Genomic DNA, 21750 nt, shown 5'->3' on the forward strand with positions numbered 1-21750 from the left:
TTAACTTGAAAATTTTTTATATTATAAAGTTGGTTGATTGTGAATTCAATCAAATATACATATTGTGCTTGTGTGAGAGTAAAAGATGTAAAAGATAAAATGTGATATGGAGTTTAGTCTTGTTGAATATAATATGCATATATTTTAAAGAGTTGAGTGTGAAATCATAACTTCACAGGATACAATTCACTACTCAAGTTTTGTCTTGTTTCTTTCTTTTTCTTTTTCTTTTTCTTTTTCTTCTTTTAACAGAAACGTTTAGTCTTGTTAACTATCATATCTTGACCATTGGGATCACATTCTGCGTGGCATGTTTACAACTGAATTTTCTTTTATGGAGTCATGAATATCAGGATAAGAATGAAATTGATCCGGATGGAATAATCAATCCTTTTTCCTATATAATTTTCTTTTTTCGTGAATTCTTTTTCCAATAGCTAGTTCACTAAAACAAGGAACTCATCTTAATTATCTAAGTTAATATTTTTATATTTTGTTCATGAATTAATATAAAAGGACAACATAATTAATAAATAAGCAAAACAGATACGATTAACCTATTAATTTGTAAGATGTACCAAAAAGTCCAATGAATTTAATGGCTATGTACAGCTAATTTCTAATCCCTCAACATGCGTTGCAAGTTGCAATCTCGGACTGTATACAATTGGAAATTTAGAAAATTCACAGACAGAAAGCACAGGTCTCATAATTTATACGCATCAACATGCGTTATTGCAAGTTGCAATCTAGAATTGTAGTATTACAAGGGGACTTTTGGTATTGTATTCATTTTAAAAAATAAATATTTTTGGGAAATGATATTTTTTAGGAATATTTTTTAAACAATTTTTCATAAACAAACTTCATACGAAGGTAAAAATGTTATTTTTTTTACCACAATAAAATTATCATATTCTTATTAAATTAAAATAAATAATAAAAATATCACATAATTTCTGGAATTTAGAAAATCCATGCATTATTTTGGTTTCGAAATCCCACTTATTATAATGACACCCCCTCTCATTGGACCCTCAAAACAGACACAAATTGCACACTTTCCCCACCTCTCCATTCTCTCATCTCATTCCAACAAAAAACCAAACCCCAAAACAGCAGAGCAACCAACAAAGTCATAATAGTATTACCCACCCGCCGCAGACTGAAAAAACAAAACCAGATACAATCGCAGAATAATAATGCCAGAACACTCTTCATAGTTGTTCATACAGTACATAGTTATTCTCACACCAAAACCACGTCAACAAATTCAAAAACTGTGTCACCTTCCTTGGTGTGTTAATGTTAATGCATCACCACCACAAGCCAGAGCTTCACATCGGAAAAGAGAACCCCCACCTCTCTTCCGATGACGCCGCCACTTCAACTCCACAAACCCATTTCTCAATTCAGGTTTCACCTTCCTCGCCCCATCCACCTCCACCAAACTCACCAAACACGCCGTTCCACCATGAACGCTTCTCCAACAAGAGAATAATACCCATCATGACTTTCCCTCTGTTCCAAACACCCTTTGGCGCAAAGTTTCCAACTTCCAAGCTTCTCCCGCGTTTCCGCTTCCTCCTCTTCCTCCCCCTTCCTTCCCTCTACCTCCTCTTCTCAAACCCTAGCCCCTTAGATTTCTTCTCAGTTATCGCTTTCTCAGCAGCACTCTTCGTTTCCCTCAATTTGGCACTGTCTTTCTTCACTCGATTGTTCCCCACCAAATTCTCATCATCATCATCATCCTCTTCTCCTCAGCCTGTTGTATGGTCTATTGGGTCGAACCCTAAGCAAGTAAAGAACACAAATTGGGGGTGTTGGGTCCAAGTTTACAGCAATGGGGATGTTTATGAGGGTGAATTTCAAAAAGGGAAGTGTTGGGGGAGTGGGGTTTATCACTATCACATGCATGGGAGGTATGAGGGAGGATGGGTTGATGGAAAGTATGATGGGTATGGTGTTGAGACATGGGCTAGAGGGAGCAGGTATAGAGGGCAATATAGAGAAGGTTTGAGGCATGGAATGGGGATATATAAGTTTTACTGTGGGGATGTGTATGGTGGTGAGTGGTCTAATGGACAGTGTCATGGGTTTGGAGTCCACACTTGCATTGATGGCAGCCGCTATGTTGGGGAGTTCAAATGGGGAGTCAAACATGGACTTGGACAGTACCATTTCAGGTTTTTTTCTTTTTTTCTTTTTTCAATTTGCTATTTGTCTGTGCAGATGCTTTAGTTGTTGTGATGTTGGAAAATGTTGTTTGTTTACTTTAGTCCTTATTTTTTTTTATGGGCAAATGTTAGTTGTTTAGTTTTGTTAGAAATATCAGTTGAAAGGGATTCAAACCCGTCACCTCTCCCTTCACCCTTCCCCAACCACTGGGCTAACATCATATCTCCCCTTTAGTCCTTCATGTTCTAGAGAAAGACTAAGAACTAAGAAGTAAACAATGCTTTGCAAGGGAGTTTAATTTCTATGCGCTGGTGGTATAAAGTTGTGCCTTGGTGACTTGTTGGTCATGGGTTCGAATCCGGAAACAGCCTCTTTGCATATGCAAGGGTAAGGCTGCGTACAACATCCCTCCCTCATACCTTCGCATAGCGAAGAGCCTCTGGGCAATGAGGTACGTAGTTTTTTTTATTGTTAACCAATTAAAAATCATAGCTTGTATGACTTTTACAGTAGTTATTGTAAAGGTCGATTAAATTACCATATATGGAAGTTTGTGAATGAACGATAGTGTAAAAATCTTTTACACTGTCACCATATACACTATTTATTCTGTGAAAAGTAAGTGGCTGAAATGAAGGTTTTGTAAGGTTATAGAGGAAAATAACTGATGCATACAATCTCAAGTATTAGAGTGGGGGTTCAGTCTTATAGAGATTTTACATAATCTTTTTAGGTTTGATATTCTCATAGTTCAATGCAATGGGACTCTGAGGGACTCTGATTTTCTCATTTAGACTTGTTGAGCATTTCCGAAATTATGGTTGATTGGGGAACTTTTAAGTTTTGTCTACATCTGGTTCAAGACTTCTTTTTTATTTTCTTTTTAAGAAAGCATTGATATTCCTGTGGAAAAAGTTTAGAAATATGTTCATCTGGCCTGTAGAAGTTTGTGCCAGAGCATTATTGGATCCAATATGTCAATGCTTCAATTATAACTTCATAAATTTACCCATGTCAGGTCTGTTGATATTTTTGTATGCCCGTCATTATGATTCTAGACCCTTTTTTATATAAAGTTTTGGTCGCAAATATGACCATTCAAATTGTCAACAACCTGTGCTAGAAACACAAGTTTCATTTTTTAGTTGTTACATTCGTACTCTTGTTTTAAAATTTTAGGGGGATATTGATTTGGATTTACTATATGCTTCATTTTAGCCAAACAAAAAATGCCAACACTTTGCTGCACAAACTCACCAAGATTTTATTTCTGCCATCTTTGCTTTATTCTGGTGTTCGGTTGGTTGTTTGTAATATTTTCCATCAGAAGCCAAAGGGGTTAGTCTAGTTTCTTACTAACCACAAGGCAACAATTTAATCGAATTTTCTGTAAATTTTTCAACTCGTTTTGATCAAAGCTCAGTCTGTTTGTAAGCATGTTAGTAAATCAAAGCTTTTCATGCCACATTTCTTGTAAAGAATTACTAAAGTTATTGATGATCTTCCTGAAGATGATAAATTTGCTTCTGTTCCTGGTAGTATCAAGTATATAATGTCTCAACCAATTTTACCTGTAATATACATATCCAGCTAAGACACTCGAAAAGTGATTGGAATTGCAATTGGAATATTGAATCTGTTACTCTGTAGCAGTGTAAATGCACTTGAAGTTTTGTAAGTTACTATATCAGTATACAAACAATATAACTTTCTGATTCTGTCTATCTTCTTCAACCTTGCATTATTAATAGCTGGAACTAGGTATTGAATTTGATCCACATTTCCAGAACTGTATAATTTCCATATTTTTTGACCCTTTCCCATTTTTTAACATGAACCAAAGAACAATCTCATTGGAAGATGGTACAAGACTGTTATTACTTATTGTCATTATTGCTGTGTTGTTTTAAGATCTCTCTATATATTGAATGCATTACAAAAGAACAATTGTGACGGGAAGGTTTGATTTTTTAACAAATACGAAAAGTATCTCTTTTGAGTGGGTCTTTACACTTATTTTATGTATCCTGCAGAAATGGGGACATATATGCTGGTGAATATTTTGCAGACAAGATGCATGGTTTTGGAGTGTATCAATTTCAGAATGGTCATCGGTATGAGGGGGCATGGCATGAAGGAAGAAGACAAGGACTGGGAATGTACACTTTCAGAAACGGGGAAACACAATGTGGTCATTGGCAGAATGGGATTCTTGATGATCCTAAAAGACATAATAGTCCTACTGGGTCTCCATGTGCTGTGGACCATGCCAAGGTTTTCAATGCAGTACAGGTAATAGTACATTTTGCACTTGAGATGGATTAATATGTGTATATAACAGATAGATTGAAAAAGAAAGGGATGAGGGTAGTTATTCTTTATTCTTTGTATTGGGAACAAAAGGGAGTTAAAAACAATGATATAATTACTAGAAAAGGCAATCATCGAATTACTTTTGTATTTTTTTATATAATAAAATGCTTTTTATTTTTGGCTCTATACCATGTACAAGAGACACATTAGAAAATCCGTTTAACTAAATGTTGTTTTGCTGCTTCTTATAGTTGCTCTCCCTGTTTCTTCCTGGATGTTATTATGAAGGACCTTCAAATAACAAAATCATGAATAAACCTGAACCTTCCCTAATTTTATCAGACTTGGCTTTCTGCATAAGCTACTTGGGTCTTATGCTGGACCTTAAATCACCTTGATTTCATAAGCACTAGACTCTGCAATAATAAATATGAGAAATGTTTATACTTGATACTTACTTCTCTCATTCTAAGCAGGACGCACATTCTGCTGCTGAGAAAGCTTACAATATGGCAAAGGTGGATGACGGGGTGAATAAAGTAGTGGCTGCAGCTAATAAAGCAGCAAACACAGCCAGAGATGCAGCTGTAAAGGCTGTGCAAAATAGGATGCACCATAATAATAGTAATAATAAATGATAATAACCCATTTCCTCAGTGTCATCCTCCATCATAAGTTTGCATACACAGAACATTATTAGATATGCGAAAGCAAAGGAAGCAGAATGAATGCAAGGAAGGAGAATCACAAAGATGTGCAAAAAAATGGTATCTTCTCTGAAGTTTGATAGCTAAGTTATGTACATTTTCTTCTCCTCTCCACTTGAGAGGTGTTTCCATTTCTTGTATCTTTGTATAGCTACGAGGTGCCTGCTTGGAACCACTTTCTGTCATTGAACTCAATGGCAGATTGTGGAGCAAGTAGGTTCCTCACTTTTGGTGGATGCTTTTATGTGTATAAGTAAGAAGAGCAAGAATAGTAGAGTATAAAGTTACACCGTGTAAGGCAAAAAGTGCCACAAAGATGGACAAAGGATAGCGTAGGATTTACATGTTGGCTTCTTGCCAAGCCATAAACGTGTTGGTGTATCTATCCATCTGGGTGCATTTATCAAGTTGCCCACCAGCTAGTGCTGTATGTGTTGTTTGGTGAAGAGTTAAAGATTTGGGAAGCTCAATTTCGTTATCATTTGTACGATCAGACTTACACATCAAACAACGATGTAAAGTTTTATATCTTAAAATAGTAAAAATATGATAGAAGGTGGAGCTCTATTATTACTTGAAAGAATTTGTCTTGTAGAATGGAGGTGACATCGCAACAATTTCTACAGGAACTCATGCCAAAGGTGTCAAACAGGCTGGTTCATACCAATCACCAGGCTAATAAGTATTTGTTGAGTACAATGTTATAGAGAAAAATGCTAGAAATACTTTTTAAAATTCTGTGTGATTTCATCGGTTAAAATTGATTAAGGGTTTCCTTTAGAAGTTAGCAACTAACATGTCAAAATTTTGTGCAATTTCATTAGACAAAATGAGAATTTTTTTTATTTCTATAAATTAAATGCATGAAATTTATATTATTTACATAAATGTTCAACCAATTAAGTTAGATCTCTTATTTTAGACAAAATGAGATAATGAAATGAATTGTTTTTCATGACCCATTTTGCTTCAAATATGATATCTCCATATTATAATTTAAAACCATTAAAGTGCAAGATTTTTCCAAAAATGAAGTATTTATCAGTTTTGTTAATTATTAATTTTTGTCTAAAAATTTAACTCATCATGTTTAGTAAAAAAAAAAAATAATCATATTTTTTTTTAATTCACAATGCTCGAACCTGAAATTTTACTTAAGAAAATTGATATCAATGACTTATTGATTCATGTCTTGTACAAAGAGTGCTAAAGAGATTAATATAACAAGATTCATTGTTAAAGAAAAACCTATAATTAAAAGAAAATTATACTAAATAAAAAAATTTAGAGGATGAAAATAAAACTTGCTTATTTATATTGGGTGGACGAAAACAAACAGAAAGAGAAACAAATTACTGCCTTGGGAAGACAATACCTAAGGAGTCAGCAAACAGCATACTATGTTTCTCTAAAATTGGAACTAGAATGCTATCTTAAATTATAAACTGTTGAGACTATATAAAAGAAAGAGTTATTGAAAAAAATAATGTTATTTTTTAATCACCATATCTAGAATTTTGTTAATTGGGATTATAATCATTTATTATAATTTATAACTAAATGAGAGTCTAAAAACACTTTACATTATCAATATATATTATATTCCCTTTCTAAAAATAACTGAATGATATTTTTTTCTGCTTAAAAAAAATTCATTACCATATGTAAGGTTAAAAAAACGTACCATTACACATTAACACTGTCTTCTTAAGATGGCTCATCGGATTCCTTGTACGTCTTTATTAAAAAAATCTTTTAACATCTTCCTAACAAATGGTTTAATTAATGTAATCAATTTAACTTTGAAATAATAATTGAATCAGACAATCACTTTGCAGTCTAATAGTATGTTTGTGTTACCATTTGCATCCCACAAACATAAAAAAGGATGTATTTCCTTACTTATGCGTTGAAACTATTGCTCAAACAAAAAATTTTAAAATAATTCATTTTGCATACAAAAATAACTTGGAATTTAACTCTCACCTTTAAAGAGATTTTCAAAACAAATAACAATTTTTTTTAACAAAAGCGAAAATACGTAATATGAAGTTCTTATTAATAATCACACCGATAATTTTTTTTTTAAAAAAAATGTTATGCGTTGATTGTATAAAGAAATTTTATATTATTATTTATCACAAATTAATATGATAATAAATTTTATAATAATTATTTTAAAATTTATACTATAATAATAATAATTTTTTATTAATTAATCGCTTCTTCTTTTTTTTTTTTTTTACATTAGATTGCAATTTTACTTGACTTAAAAAAAGTCAATGATAATCTTTGCCGTTGAAGGAGAACTTAAACTAAGATTTGTTTGAAATGAGTGAAAGTTGAAGGAAAGAAAATTAAGTAAAAAGAAATACAAATAATGATATTCTTTTATTCGATTGAAGAAAAATAAAATAAAAAAGTTGATTTCAACAAATAAAAATAAAAATTACTCTTCTTTTATTTTTTCTCCAATTTAAATTTTAAAATTTTAAAATTTTATTTTAGCCTTTTTTTCGTTTTTTTTTCCTCTGTAAATACACTTTTTCTTAGTCTATACTACTTTTAATTTTCAATATACACTACTAGAGATTTTCTCTCTTCTTTTTGTTTTTTTTTTAATTTAAAATATTATAAAATATAAATTATATTATATAATTTTTTTAATTGGTTTTAAAATTACTTATTTATTAAATTAAATTTTATAATTTTGTTTTTTTAATTTTTTTTAAAGAAAATGATATTATTAAATATAATTATTTTTGTTTTATTATTTAATTTACTTAACATATTTCTTAGGTGAATATTTTTATTTAAAATCTGAATTTTCTAATATAATTATATTACTAAATATAATTAGTTTGTTTATGTCATTAGATTTAATTAAAAATGAGAAAAAATTTTGTTTAACAACTTATCTATAAAAGAATATTGTAGTGCATTATCAATAAAATATTTAAACAATTAGACTTCATTAGAGAAAAACTTAAAATAAAGATATGTTAAGACAATTGTTTCCTTCTGACCATTTGCCGGCTACATTTCATGTTCATTTTCTTCTTCTTTGTCTAGCATGATTGCTAGTTGAAACGGAACGATCTTTTTTCGGTTTCTGATCCGTTCATATTTTTGCCATATTGATTCGAGTGATAATAAGGAATAATTGTTAATTAAATATCTTTAAAGATATTTTCAATATATTTTTATTATAAAAAATAGCTCATATTTAACAATTATTAGTATTTTTTGATATTTTAATTTTTTGTCTCCATATCTGCCGTCATAAATAATAAAAATATTAATTATTATCACTTAACAAAAAAAATAAGTGCTAAATAAATATTTTTAAAAATATTTTCAATATAACAGTTCCTACTCTTTAAAGTTTTATATTTATTGTATAAAATAGATGTATCAATTATTTTTATTGTATTTTTTAGTTTATTTTAATACTATTAACCAATTTTATTATTTTTTTAATTAATGAACATAACAAAAAAAATATCAACAACACATAAATTTAACTACAAAAATACATACAAAATAACTAAAAAATTTTATTATAATTTTATTCAATTTTTTTTATTTTTCTTTATCTGTATATTTTTTTCTTTAAAAAAATAAAAAATAAAAATATAAAATTTAATTTAATAAATAAGTAATATTAAAACCAATTAAAAAAATTATATAATATAATATTTATATTTTATAATATTTTAAATTAAAAATAATAATAAAAAGAAGAGAGAAAGTTTCAAATAATATATATTAAAAATTAAATTAGATTGGAAAAGTAATGTATTTACGAAAAAAAAACCTTCTTTCTTCTCTACCAAACATAATTTTAAAATGCTGACAAATAATTAAAAATGATATTTAGCTTACCTTGCATTAATGTCTGAATATTGATAAAATTTGGCAAACGGACCCTTAATTAATGATGTGGGAGCAGGTAAGGGGTAATGATAAAAATCAAAAAATGGGGTTTGCTTAGTTTAAAGTTGGCACCTGGCAGCAAGTAGTAGTAACAATTTAGGATTGTGGTGTGTTGTTGTTGTTGTAGCTATCAGTAGGTGAATCCAAAACCCTAGCCCTCACTCTCACCACCATTTTTTCAATTCTTGAGCTATGTTTCAGGGATAATAGGGCAGGGATGTACAAAGAACGAGAGCGAGGTGGTGTTTCCGTTTCCGCCTCTAAATCCGAGGATCGGAAGCGAATCAACGACGTTCTCGATAAGCACTTGGAACGATCCTCTCCTTCCACTTCCCGCCCCATCAACACCGCTTCCAAGAATTCCAACCTCCAAGGTACTATTTTTTTTCCCTTTTTTTTATCGCTAAATGTTAGTTTGTTAGTTTTGTTAGAAATGTCAGGTGTCTGGGGATTCGAACCCGCCACCTTTCCCCCTCCCTTCTCCAATCAATCGGCCAACCTTATATCTCAAAGGTATTATCTTTTCTTTTCTTTTCAGCCCCTTTCAAACAAACATAGGTAAATGAATATGCTTTAAGACATTGTTGTTGTTAATTAGTTTATAATATGCTTCAAAAGTTGGTGAATGTGCAATTGGGGAAACTGGGCTAACTGGATGATAATGATTATAATAATTTGGTGTGCATTGGGTGCAGTGGAGGAATCTGAGACGGAGAGTGAAGAGTCTGATGTTAGTGGCTCTGATGGGGATGACACCTCTTGGATCTCGTGGTTCTGTAATCTAAGAGGGAATGAGTTCTTTTGTGAGGTGGATGATGATTACATACAGGATGACTTTAACCTCTGTGGATTGAGCAGTCAAGTGCCCTACTTTGATTATGCCCTTGATTTGATTCTCGACGTTGAGTCATCCCATGGTGAGTTTGTTGTGTTTTTGTACTTTGTTGTGCGAAATTGTTAGCATTGAAGATGATGAATTTGAATTGCTGTTATGTGATATCAAGGTTTTAAAACATGGTTCGCAATCGTGGTCTACAATCTTAAGGTTTTTCGTTTTTGAGGTTTTTGTGACTGCAATTTCTGACAATGTCAAGAATTGCACCAAAAGCGTGGCTGGGACTGCAATTTAAAACCTTGTTAAGTATTCAGTTTTTTTTTTAATGGCTACTTGGTTTGGTTGGAATTTGTAGGTGACATGTTCACGGAGGAACAGAATGAGTTGATTGAATCGGCGGCGGAAATGCTTTATGGTATGATTCATGCTCGATATGTGTTGACCAGCAAAGGAATGGCTGCCATGGTAAGTTTTATTGGTTGATTGACGCTCTTTTTGTTCTTTATTGTCCTGGGGATTGGTGTTGTTATTGATGTCGTTGGAACTTTTGCAGCTTGACAAATACAAGAGCTATGATTTTGGTAGATGCCCAAGAGTTTACTGCTCTGGACAGCCCTGCCTTCCAGTTGGTCAATCGGACATTCCTAGGTCAAGTACTGTGAAAATATACTGCCCTAGGTGTGAAGATCTTTACTATCCGCGTTCCAAGTATCAAGGCAGTATCCTTATATCTATTACTTTACCCCTTTTTTGTGGGGGATTTGAGCTGATGCAGCTACATGTGACTGTGTTTCTGAAAGAAAAAAAATTTATTCTTGTGCCTCTCATTTCATTTTTGGTTGAGTTTCATCCTTGAGTCTGACCATAGCAGTTTGTAAGGATTCATCCTTTTTGGTTTATTTGGAAATTCATTTCTTACTTAAACCAGTTTGTGTTTGCTGTCCTGAAAGAAAAAAAAAAATTGCATATGGAGCATAAACTATTTTCTGAATATGATTAAACCATATATAAGAATTTCTGGAAACTCTGCTATATTTTTTCTTTTTTCTGAAAGTATACTTGTATGTCTTGTTCATTTGGACTATACTATACCGGTCCCTGATGGAAAGAGAAAGTAATATTCAGATAACGAGTAGTTTAAGTTTAGTTTTATGAGAAGTGGGGTTCATGATCTAGACATTTTAGTAAGAGATATCTGATATCTGCTAGATGTTTGATGATATATGAAAATTATACTGTATTTTCTTGTTTGACAAATTATATCTGCAATTTTACTTCCAGCTGTTGTATTCTTCAAAGTGTAAGGACTGTTTCTGAAAACTTTGGTGGGCATACTTATGCTTAGAAAATTCTGCAGGAAGTGAACAACTTTTTGGAATTGTAAAATCTTTGGAACACCAGTTTTCTTTAATCTCTCTTTCTCTCTCAAAGTTAAGGAAGTTTGATCATTCTTATTTTTCAGTTTATTTTTAAATTGCCTGACATTACTTTGCTATTTGTTTGGCTTTTGCATTCTTCCTATAAAACTTTACTCTTTTAAATGCTGGTGAATATATGACTTTTGGTATGATTTATGTTACTGTGTTTGGGGTATATGTAATTGTGGTTTAAATTTTACTCCCAAATTTCCTTAAGTCTGTCTAGACATTGATGGAGCTTACTTTGGAACAACATTTCCACACCTCTTCTTGATGACTTATGGACAACTGAAGCCACAGAAACCAGCACAAGGCTATGTTCCGAGAGTTTTTGGGTTCAAAGTTCACAAGCCATAAAGCCGAAGTTGAAGCTTTCATGAAAGTAAAAATCTCCCCGTGTCTCATTTAACTCTTCTTATGGTTCTCTTTGCAACAACAGGCGAATCATATGCTTTCCAAACCAGTACAATCTAGGCATCTGTTTTACTTGTTATAGGAGCTTGTTGTAAAGAAATATGCAGACATGTGAAGCAAGTGCTTAGTTTCAGCTTCTGATTCAATGAGCAAGTGCTTAGGTACTCGATGGTACTTCTTAATGGCTTTTTACAAATTGTATTCTTGCAATTAACTTAATATTGTCTATGGTTATGTCTCGAATTACAAATACCCTGCTATTTTTATATTGTTTTATTCCATTTCTCCCCATTTCTGTAGCCTTTGAATTTGTGGATTTGATGCCAATGAATTCATACATTAATGATTTCCAAGTTCAGTTGCTTGGATGTTATACTCAGCTATCCAACATTATTGATTATATGGAATATGAATGCACAATATGACCTCAAGTCTGTCTGTCTTTCTCCTGAATATATGATTGCTGACTTGTGAAAGCTCTCACTATGCACTTGCTTGTGTGCATACATAATTACTCCCTAGATGCTGAAGATTTCTTTCCACAGCTGAAAAATGTGAGCTATTATCTATTATCTATTCATCTAGTTTATGCATGATACGAAAACAGTTTTTAGGGCAGGGAGCACGGGATAAGCTATATAACCTTTCATCTCTAACTTCCATTTTGCTGAATCTCTCAATCCAGTTCTGTCAATTTTGCTACTCTGCAGACTGACATCGTGCCCCCATAGTCCCTGCTTTACCTGTTTGGTTCATGTTATTTCCTTCTCTGTTCGTAATATTCATGGTCAAATTGGCGGGCTAGGATAGAACTAATTTACTGTTTTATCGATTCAATATTGATGTCCTAGCTAAGACAGTTGATGGTCAAATTGGTTGAACTGGCTATTGAGTTGGTTGTTCATGATAGCAGTTATGCAAATTATTCGGAGTAATCACCATGGAAACTTAGTTCATAAAAATTGCAGGCTCATACATTTAGATTCAATTCTATTTAGCAAACATAAAATAAATTCAAGTGATTATAAATCTCTGGCTTAAATGTTTTTTCCCCCCTTTAAATTAGGTATTTTTGTTTTTAGTCCCTAAATTTAAGTTTGTTTTTTAGTCTTTGATTTTAGTCCTTTATGTAGTAAAGAACCATCTGTGATGAGAAAACTAAAAAGAATATTTTTCAAAATTGAAAAACTAAAAGTCAAATTTAAATGTGAGGACCAAAAGCAAAAGGGATTCAAATTTGAGTATTGAAATTATATTTAAGTCTAAATTTCAAAGTTTATTTTATTAAATGCAAATTGATTAAAAATTAAAAACAATAAAATTACCTATCACCCGGACTAGTTAAGTTGTGATTTGATAAAATTGCCTGCATTTTATGCCATATTCCTAGTATCTGATAGCATAAATTGGACATCACTGGACGTTGGATTTCCAAAGAGTAAAAGTTAATTGTTATTCAACATAGGCTACTTTGAAAAATAGCTCTGCTCCCCTTAAATAAGTTCTTGCCAATAACCACGCCCGCTGAATAGAAACATTAAACTAAAAGCCCATACAAAATGTGCACCCAAGAAAAAAAGACCATACTATATAATAAGACAATTGTTATATCCATTTCCCTTCTTTGCTCATCCACTTCCCTTTTTAATTTGTTTTCCTAAAAATACACTCCTAATTACTTAGAAAAGAAGAGTAGATATAGCAATTGCCTATAATAATATTCTGAGTGGACTTTTACAGCAACTTCAGTATTAGTATAATATTTAGAGCACCACTTTTCCATCACTTTCTCATCAAAACAAATGAGAAAATTTCCGCCCAAAATGCGATTATTCAATTCCTTTTCATTTCCCGCAACTATGAGTTGGCTGCATACTTACAGGCATTAAATACATCTCATTTTTGCTATGATTCTGCTAGGTTAACTTGCTACCAAGTACCAACATTTTCAATTGGTTTTTTCTTCGAAGTGGTCACTTATGTGTGATGAATTGATTTGCATCACTTCAATGTGTTTTTTGTGTAGAAGAGAAAAATATAGTCGAAAATATAAGAGATAATTTGAAAACGAAGAAATAAAGTAGAAATGAAGTGATATATTTTATTGTATGATTTAAGAGAAATAGGTAAGAAAAAATAGAATTAATATTATAAAGTTGCTAGATATAATATAGATAACACAAGGAAGAGAGAATTAAACAGACACAAAAATACCATTGTACCATTATATGAGTAAGTCTGATCACGTTGAATGTCACCCCTACTCAAAAGACAGAAATTTTAACCACTAGGTCCCACAAATGTATTTCTCTTCATATTCAGTCCAACCAAACTCATGAACCATATTTATTAATTAAGAAACTAAAAAAAAATAGCATTAATTAAGAAATTAAAAAAAATATGCATATACATAAAAATATTGACACAACAAAAATTATGTATCTTTCTCTTTTGTTTTTCTTAAAGATAGAAACTGGTTAACATTTTGCCTATGTAAAAAGGGAAATCCAATGAAAATGCTGTTGTTGGTAATAAAAAAGTATACAAAATTAGTGTCAATTATGCGTTCTATTACATCGCCACATGCAAAATCAAAATTGCAACTAATCACTTCGGATTTTGGATGGATATATACGCCAAAATAAGCATTTTGACTATTTTTTTATCACTAACTGAGCTCTCCATCATCATGTGTTTGAATATTAGTCGGTTTCAATGAAACTCACAACGAGCGTCAAACTTACAGTTCCCTTGCTTCTACATTTAACATTGAATTGTGCAGGACATCCCCTTAACCTTCCCTAGCTTAACGTTTATGCAATGGTAAGTGTATTAAACTCTCCATTAAACTTGTGAATTAAACGGGGTTCCAATCACCCTCTCAGTGTCTGAAGGAACATAGTATGAGATCGTACAAAATAGAAAAAAAAAAAAAACAAATTATATATGCCCAAGCCAAAGTTTATTTGGAAGATGAGACATTTCAACGTAGATATTTATTATCAGGTAAAATCGTTAACGCAAACGAACACAATCGGACAGCTAAATATGAACAAAAGGACAGGAAGCACCAACAAATCAATAATTGTTATACACCTGTCTAATTGTTACTCATAAAAATCAGATTGGCAGCAACCGCACCGGATTACTTTAGTTTTTAAAGAACAAAGTGATTTATACTTAAAATTTCAAGAATTAAAATGAAATACTACTATTATTTTTTTAACATAGAAGAAAAACTTTCAACTGGTTTTCCACCTATCTATTTAACTAAATTATTCAAAGTAAACTTCCGCAATTAACTTCAACAGCTCAATTTTCACATTTTATAAAAATGAAAATGCCTAAAGACAACCATCCCCGTGAACAAGACCTAAAAGCTTCACGCATCCAATTCAAAATGTTATTCTTAATGCTACCTTGTAAATCAAAAACTATCTCCATGATCAAAAGCTTCGATTCAATTATTAATGTTTTTACTTCACTAGAATAGGGAACAAATGCATACACATCAAGAGCATAAGTAAGCCATCAGCTTAACATAGTCCTAGAAGATTTTAGGAAAAGCTTTTGCAACATAAACTAAGATTCATCTTAACAAGCAAGAAGAGAAACAAAGAGCCACTAGAATTGCAAACAATAAAATGAAACTATGAAGCAAAATCACCCCGACAAAGTTCCAAACAATTAAAATTAAAAGAGTCATCTCAAAATTAAACTTAAGGAGTTTACTTTGAATACAACCAGTGCAGTTCAGTGAATACAAACTAGGCACTTCATGCAAAGTCTAATAGTAATTGATAGCATAAACAAAAAAGCTTAACTCTCAGTTTGCTCCCTCAACCTCCTGATGGTGCTCCGTACAGTCACGGCACTTGCGGTACTGTCAAAACAATGAGAACAATGTCAGGTCTCTCGTTTGGAAAATAAAACATACAAGTAGAAAGAACAAAGATCATTACTTCAAAGTGTAAGCACCGCCAGCTTTCACTTTACCACAGTCCTTGCATCCCCATATTCCCACAGCTTTCCTCTTCACAGCATACTGCCACACAGAAAAAAATTGATCATCAGAATAGAAATAAAAGATTAAACAAAACTTCTTGTTAGAACACGTGACCCTAAAGACATAATAATTACACAATAACAACACAAGTTTCAGCTACCTTTCCACAAAATTCACAGAAAAACTTGCTGTGTTGACTAACTTCCATCTTCTTAATCTGCTTACGCAGACTGGCGCCATAACGGGTACCTGAAATAACAAATCAATCAAAATAGTTTCTAAGGAATTAGTCAAATTAAACATATTTTTTTGTAAACAGCATTTTCAATTACCTATACATAACATACACGAACGACTAAAAAGTGTTTTAGCAAACCAAAACCAATCATCCCAATTTTAAAAACAATACATTAATCATCAATAATCATTCTTCTAAAAACCCGAGAACATGTACGACAGTAACAAACGGCATAACAGCTGAAAAAACATTACGAGATTTGGGTAAAATCGAATTAACAAGACATACCGTATTTTCCAACAATGCCAGCCTTCTTTGTTCTCTTAGTCTGCAAAAACAAAACGGTGCAGTGTCAACGTATAGCGACGCACACAAGAAACCCTAATTTTGATTGCGGAAGTGAAGGAGAAGAGAAGAGAAGAGAAAGAGAGTACCATGTTTTCTGGATCGAAGGCGCTGCAGAGGTTGAGGAGGTGAACGAATGGAAGGCAGCAGACACTGAAACCCTAATTCTGATTTCAGAAATTTATATAGAACCAAATTGGGTTTGGGTCGGGTACAGATCCATTTTATTCCTTCTTATTGAAGCCCGATATGAAGTTACTAGATTTTGTTCTATACAATAATTTTAAAAAAATTATAATCGTAATATTCTTATTACTAATATTTTAATAATTTATAATTATAGTTATAATTTTATTAAGTGAAGTAAACATAATTGTTTAAAAATTAATAATTTTATGAATTTTTTATTGCATTAGTGTTGAAGAACATAATAGCTCAATATTGTATTGTATACAGAAAAAAAAAATAGAAAAACATATATGTTTGCTTCATGCTGTATTATTTTTAAGAAATAAATATATTTTTAAAAATTTCTAGGAAGTAAAAAAATACTATTTACTAAAATTGATACACATACGAAATTAAATTTATTTTGAAATATTTTATAAAATATGGTATAAAAATATATGATTTTACTCTATATTTTTTTATTTTATAATTTTTAATTTTTAATTAAGTTTTAATTATGTCTTGGTGAATTTTAAAAGTTAAATAATCCTATATGTAGCAAAAAGAAAAATGAATCCTTTTATAATTATCAAGACGTTCAATATATGTATGAATTGTTTTATATTAATATCATAGAAATTTAATGGTGACCTCAAAATAATATATTTCTCATTTTAACTTTAGAGGCACATAATTTCATATATAATAATATAAAATTTTTATTAATTTTTTAAAATATTTTTATTTATTAATAAGGCTTAACGGTAACAATAATATACATGAGTCAAACTTGGATAAGAAACCTACAAGAACTTTGACATTCAAGATAATATTTATAGGTCAAGGTTAACATGGATCACCTCATAAGTGGTCCACTGTGCATCACTAACTTTAGCCACCAAATTAAACTAAATTACAAATTATTAGCATACACCCTCCACACTATATTTTTTTCCTCTTTCATTACCATAGCCTCCTTGGTTCAATGTCAGTCATGATCCAACCTCCACGTGATACATCCTGTTAGTGAATATTTATTTTATAATTTAAAATTTACAAATATATATTACTTATATTAATTTTTTTATAAAATAAAATATTTATTTTAGAATCTGTTACGCAAAATTATATTTTCTATCTTTCTAAAATTTTATTTTAATGGGTCAATGTAATTTATTATGTTTGTATTTTGATACCTATAAATTGATTTCCAACCATCATATTTTTGTTGTTACATAAGAGGTTTATGCCTATATATATATATATATATTTTTTTTCTTCTCTCTAGAAAAGACATAAGCAGATGACCTTGTAACAATACCTTCTAAAGGATGATTCTGATTTTTTTTTTCTCCCTAAAATTTTCTCTTCCTTCTCTTATAAAAACTTATTTTTGAGAGTAAGAACATTGATGTTTAGAAGGTTCGCCTACCAGTGCAGTGAGGACATTTTCTCTCTAAGGATAACGTTTCGGAGCTTCAACCTAAGCTAATTATTCCTCTCTCTAATTTATTTTGTCTTTATACTTATTGTATGATATAGTGCATTGTTGACTCATTGTTGACTCATGTATTTCCTTCTCATTTATTTCTTTTATTTTATTTTAATTTTTCTAATAGTCTTAGAGAGAAAAACTACTTTCTTTTTGCATAGTCTTTTCTACAATAACATTCTCTTTTATCAAAAGATGTTTGTCATGGATATGATTGAGTCCCTTTCTAGTAAACATGGAAAATTAATGGACGAAAACACAATGTATTCTACTCTATTAAAAATGTATTTATTATATTATTTCATTTCTTTAAATTTTAAATTAGTAGGAGATTGTTGGAAAATATTTTCTTATAATTTGAAATTTAAAATTAAAATATATTTTATTTATCAATTATTTTTTTTAAAGATAAAATGCTTTTAGAATTAGTTTATGTGAAAAAACTAAAAGCACCCTATTACTTCCATTTTTATATGTTAGAAAGCTATCTTTTACTTGGTCAGTTTCCTTTGTGCACGTTATAGGTCTTTAATGTTAGGAAGTTTGTTGTTCGATTTTTATTTTACGTTTCTTGCTACAAGTATTTTATTGCTACACGTTGGTGACTGGTTGCCTCTATATATGTAGCTCATTGTTAAAAAAAATAAACATGTGAAAATACAACACACAAAACAATAAAATACTTGTAGAAAAAATTAACCTTTGCCAATCAAAACAATATTTTATTTTACGTTTCTTTCTGCATGTCATATTTTTAATATGATACCTTATAAAAATTTTGAAAAACCCCCTTAGGAGCTATGGAGAAAAAAGAGAATCAAATCTGAAATATCTTAAAGTGTGGGGGTGTCTAGCAAAGGTTAACATCCCTATTAATAAGAAAAGAAAAATTGGACCAAAAATTGTTGATTATGTTTTTGTTGGATATTTTTTGCATAGTACTACTTGTAAATTTTTTGTTGTTAAATCTTTATATGATTTGAAACAAGCTCCAAAGCAATAGCACGAAAAGTTTGATCAAGCTGTTCTTTCGTATGATTTTCAAATTAATAATAGTGATAAATGTCTGTATGTGAAATAATTTGATGATAATGGATGTGTCATTTTATGTTTGTATGTGGATAACATATTGATATTTGGTAGTAATATGCATTTCATAAATGATGTGAAGTCTTTTTTGTCTAACAATTTTGATATGAAGGACCTTAGTCCTCTAGATGTGATTTTGGGTATTAAGCTTATAAAGAAAAATGGTGACATTCATTATACACGTTTTCCTACAGTAATTGAGGAGGTTTAGTGATGCAAATTGGATTTCTGATTCTGATGAAATAAAATCAACAAGTGGTTATATTTTTACTTTAGCTGGTGGTGTAGTATCATGTAAATCTGCTAAACAAACTATTATTTCACGTTCTACTATGGAAGCAAAAATTATTGCTTTAGATATTGCTACTAGTGAGGCTAAATTTCTTAAAAATTTATTATGCGATTTTTCATTGTTGAATAAGCCTATACCTCCAATTCCAATGCATTGTGATAGTCAAGTTGCTATATATCTAAAGTTACTAGCAAAAATTTTAATGAAAAAAGGAGACACTTAAGAGTGAGAATAAGTCTATCAGAAATTTGATTTCTCATGGTGTCATTTCTCTTGACTTTGTCAGGTCAGAAAATAATATTGCAGATCCGCTTACAAAAAAGTTGACGCATCAACAAGTACATGAGTCGTTGAGGGGAATGAGACTAGAGTCCATTATTTAGTTACAATAATGGACACTTGTTTCCGTGTTATTGATGATCCCATGAATGGAGTTCAATGGGTAACAACAAAATTGCTTGTTGATTAAAGTACACCAAAATAAATTTTTGTGGAGTTGTTCCGTTTCTCGTTCCTATGACGAGGTGTATTATAAATTGTGGTAATATTAAGGTTAAAGTATTTATACATATGTATTTTTGGTAAAAAAAATATCTCTTAATGAATTCGATGACAATTATTGTAGGGGTGGGGATCACAAATCACTCTTTGAGGATTCATCTAGTGAGTGTGGTGGTGGGGCCGCCACTATGAGATATGGGTTAATCTCTAAGTGACACTCATGAAACAAGATACATGCACAAGGCCGTGTAACGTGCTATCACTGATTAGAACCTAATTGAACGTCAATATTATAGGGGTTTTGTACTAAAGTCCAGTTAAAGAAGGTGTAGTTCAAGACAATTAAGGCACTACATTTTTCTCAGGTGGAAGTTCATAAACACTAGGTATAAGGCTCAAACCCGGAAGGTTCCTTATACTGGAATACAATATCACATGCTCTTTCTTTCTTTTATGTTTCTATACAAATTATTTTTTTATAAAAAATATTTTAAATTTTAAATTATGTGGGGGAATGTTAGTAAATATTTGTTTTATAATTTAAAATTTATAAATATATATTACTTATATTAAGTCTATTTTATAAAATAAAATATTTATTTAGAATCTGTTACGTAAAATTAGATTTTCTATCTTTCTAAGATTTTGTTTTAATGGATCAATGCAATTTGTTACGTTTGTGTTTTGATACTTGTAAGTTGATTTTCAATGATCATATTTTTTTTGTTGTATAAGAGGTCTATGTCTATATATATCTCTTTCATCCTCTCTAGAAAAGACACAAGCAAAGCAACAATCTATTTCTTTTTTCTCCCTAAAATTTTATCTTCCTTCTCTTATAAAAAGTTATTTTTGAGAGCAAAAACATTAGTGTTTAGAAGGTTCGCCTACCAGTGCAGTTGGGGCGTTTTCTCTCTAAAAATAACGTTTGCGCGCTTCAACCCAGATTAATTATTTCTCTCCCTAATTTATTTTTTCTTTGTGCTTATTGTGTGATATAGTGTATTGTTGATTCATGTTCTGCCAATTAAAATTATTTTATTATTTAATTCAAAACTTTGTATTTTCTTATTATTTATTTATTTTATTTTATTTTAATTTTTCCAACACATCCTCTGCCACCTCCTCCTCTCCTCCCTCTCCACCAGAATCACCATGCCACTTGGCTAGTTGCTTTATTTTCACACCTAAGAACAAAGAAACAACCCAATTGGAAAAAAAAAATCACCAACCTTTTCAACAACAAAAACAACACTTGAATATTTCATAGTCAATTAGTCACTATAATTTTGGGATTTGGCTTAAAGGACACTTGTTTTTTTGTCACAATGATTTAGCCTACAAAGGACTTATATTGTCTCCACATTAAATTCTTTGGGTGGAGGTTGAATGTAATTGTCTATGTCTCAACAACCTCGACCCCTCCCTCTATTCAGCCACTGCCTGCCACCACTCTGAGATTCTACCACCTGATGTAATGCCTAAGCCAACAACGTTGAGCAACTATTCAGCAAGTTCTTCATGATGCACTCGGTGATGGTGGGGTGGTTGGGAATCGCAACAACGATGACCTGCTCGCAAAGAGGAACACTTCTTCGCTTAGGGGGTGCAACGTTGGCTTCACGCTAGGATTTCAATGACTTGGTGGTGTGTGGCAAATAGAAAGTGGAAGAACAGGACAGGGATACACAATGATGGCAGAACTACGACAGGGACAGAGGAGTCAACAATTGAGATTTGTTCAAGCAATTATATGGTGTGGAGGATGTAAATTTGACTCACGGAATGAGATTAATCCAACAATTCAAAATTATGGTC

The 21750-nt window shown here is 31.2% G+C and overlaps 3 protein-coding genes across 3 annotated transcripts; 2 read left to right on the forward strand and 1 right to left on the reverse strand.

The window, feature by feature from the left end:
• The first annotated feature begins 1032 nt into the window (after positions 1–1032).
• LOC114394031 (MORN repeat-containing protein 1-like) lies at positions 1033–5778 on the forward strand. The gene is made up of 3 exons (XM_028355576.1): positions 1033–2186; positions 4212–4470; positions 4968–5778. Exons 1-3 carry the CDS (start codon positions 1306–1308, stop codon positions 5127–5129), a joined length of 1302 nt encoding a protein of 433 aa, XP_028211377.1. The 5' UTR covers positions 1033–1305; the 3' UTR covers positions 5130–5778.
• A 3396-nt stretch (positions 5779–9174) lies between these two features.
• LOC114394032 (putative casein kinase II subunit beta-4) lies at positions 9175–12219 on the forward strand. The gene is made up of 5 exons (XM_028355577.1): positions 9175–9508; positions 9830–10051; positions 10325–10434; positions 10523–10688; positions 11614–12219. Exons 1-5 carry the CDS (start codon positions 9352–9354, stop codon positions 11742–11744), a joined length of 786 nt encoding a protein of 261 aa, XP_028211378.1. The 5' UTR covers positions 9175–9351; the 3' UTR covers positions 11745–12219.
• Positions 12220–15431: 3212 nt separating this feature from the next.
• Positions 15432–16595, reverse strand: LOC114392530 (60S ribosomal protein L37a). Its single transcript, XM_028353699.1, has 5 exons — positions 16480–16595; positions 16334–16373; positions 15968–16056; positions 15764–15846; positions 15432–15684 (listed from the first exon to the last, which is right to left on the reverse strand). The coding sequence occupies exons 1-5, from the start codon at positions 16480–16482 to the stop codon at positions 15621–15623; spliced, it is 279 nt and encodes a 92-aa protein (XP_028209500.1). The 5' UTR covers positions 16483–16595; the 3' UTR covers positions 15432–15620.
• Positions 16596–21750: the final 5155 nt, after the last annotated feature.

Source organism: Glycine soja, chromosome 17 (assembly GCF_004193775.1).
Source record: "Glycine soja cultivar W05 chromosome 17, ASM419377v2, whole genome shotgun sequence".
In the NCBI taxonomy this organism is placed as follows: Eukaryota; Viridiplantae; Streptophyta; class Magnoliopsida; order Fabales; family Fabaceae; genus Glycine; species Glycine soja.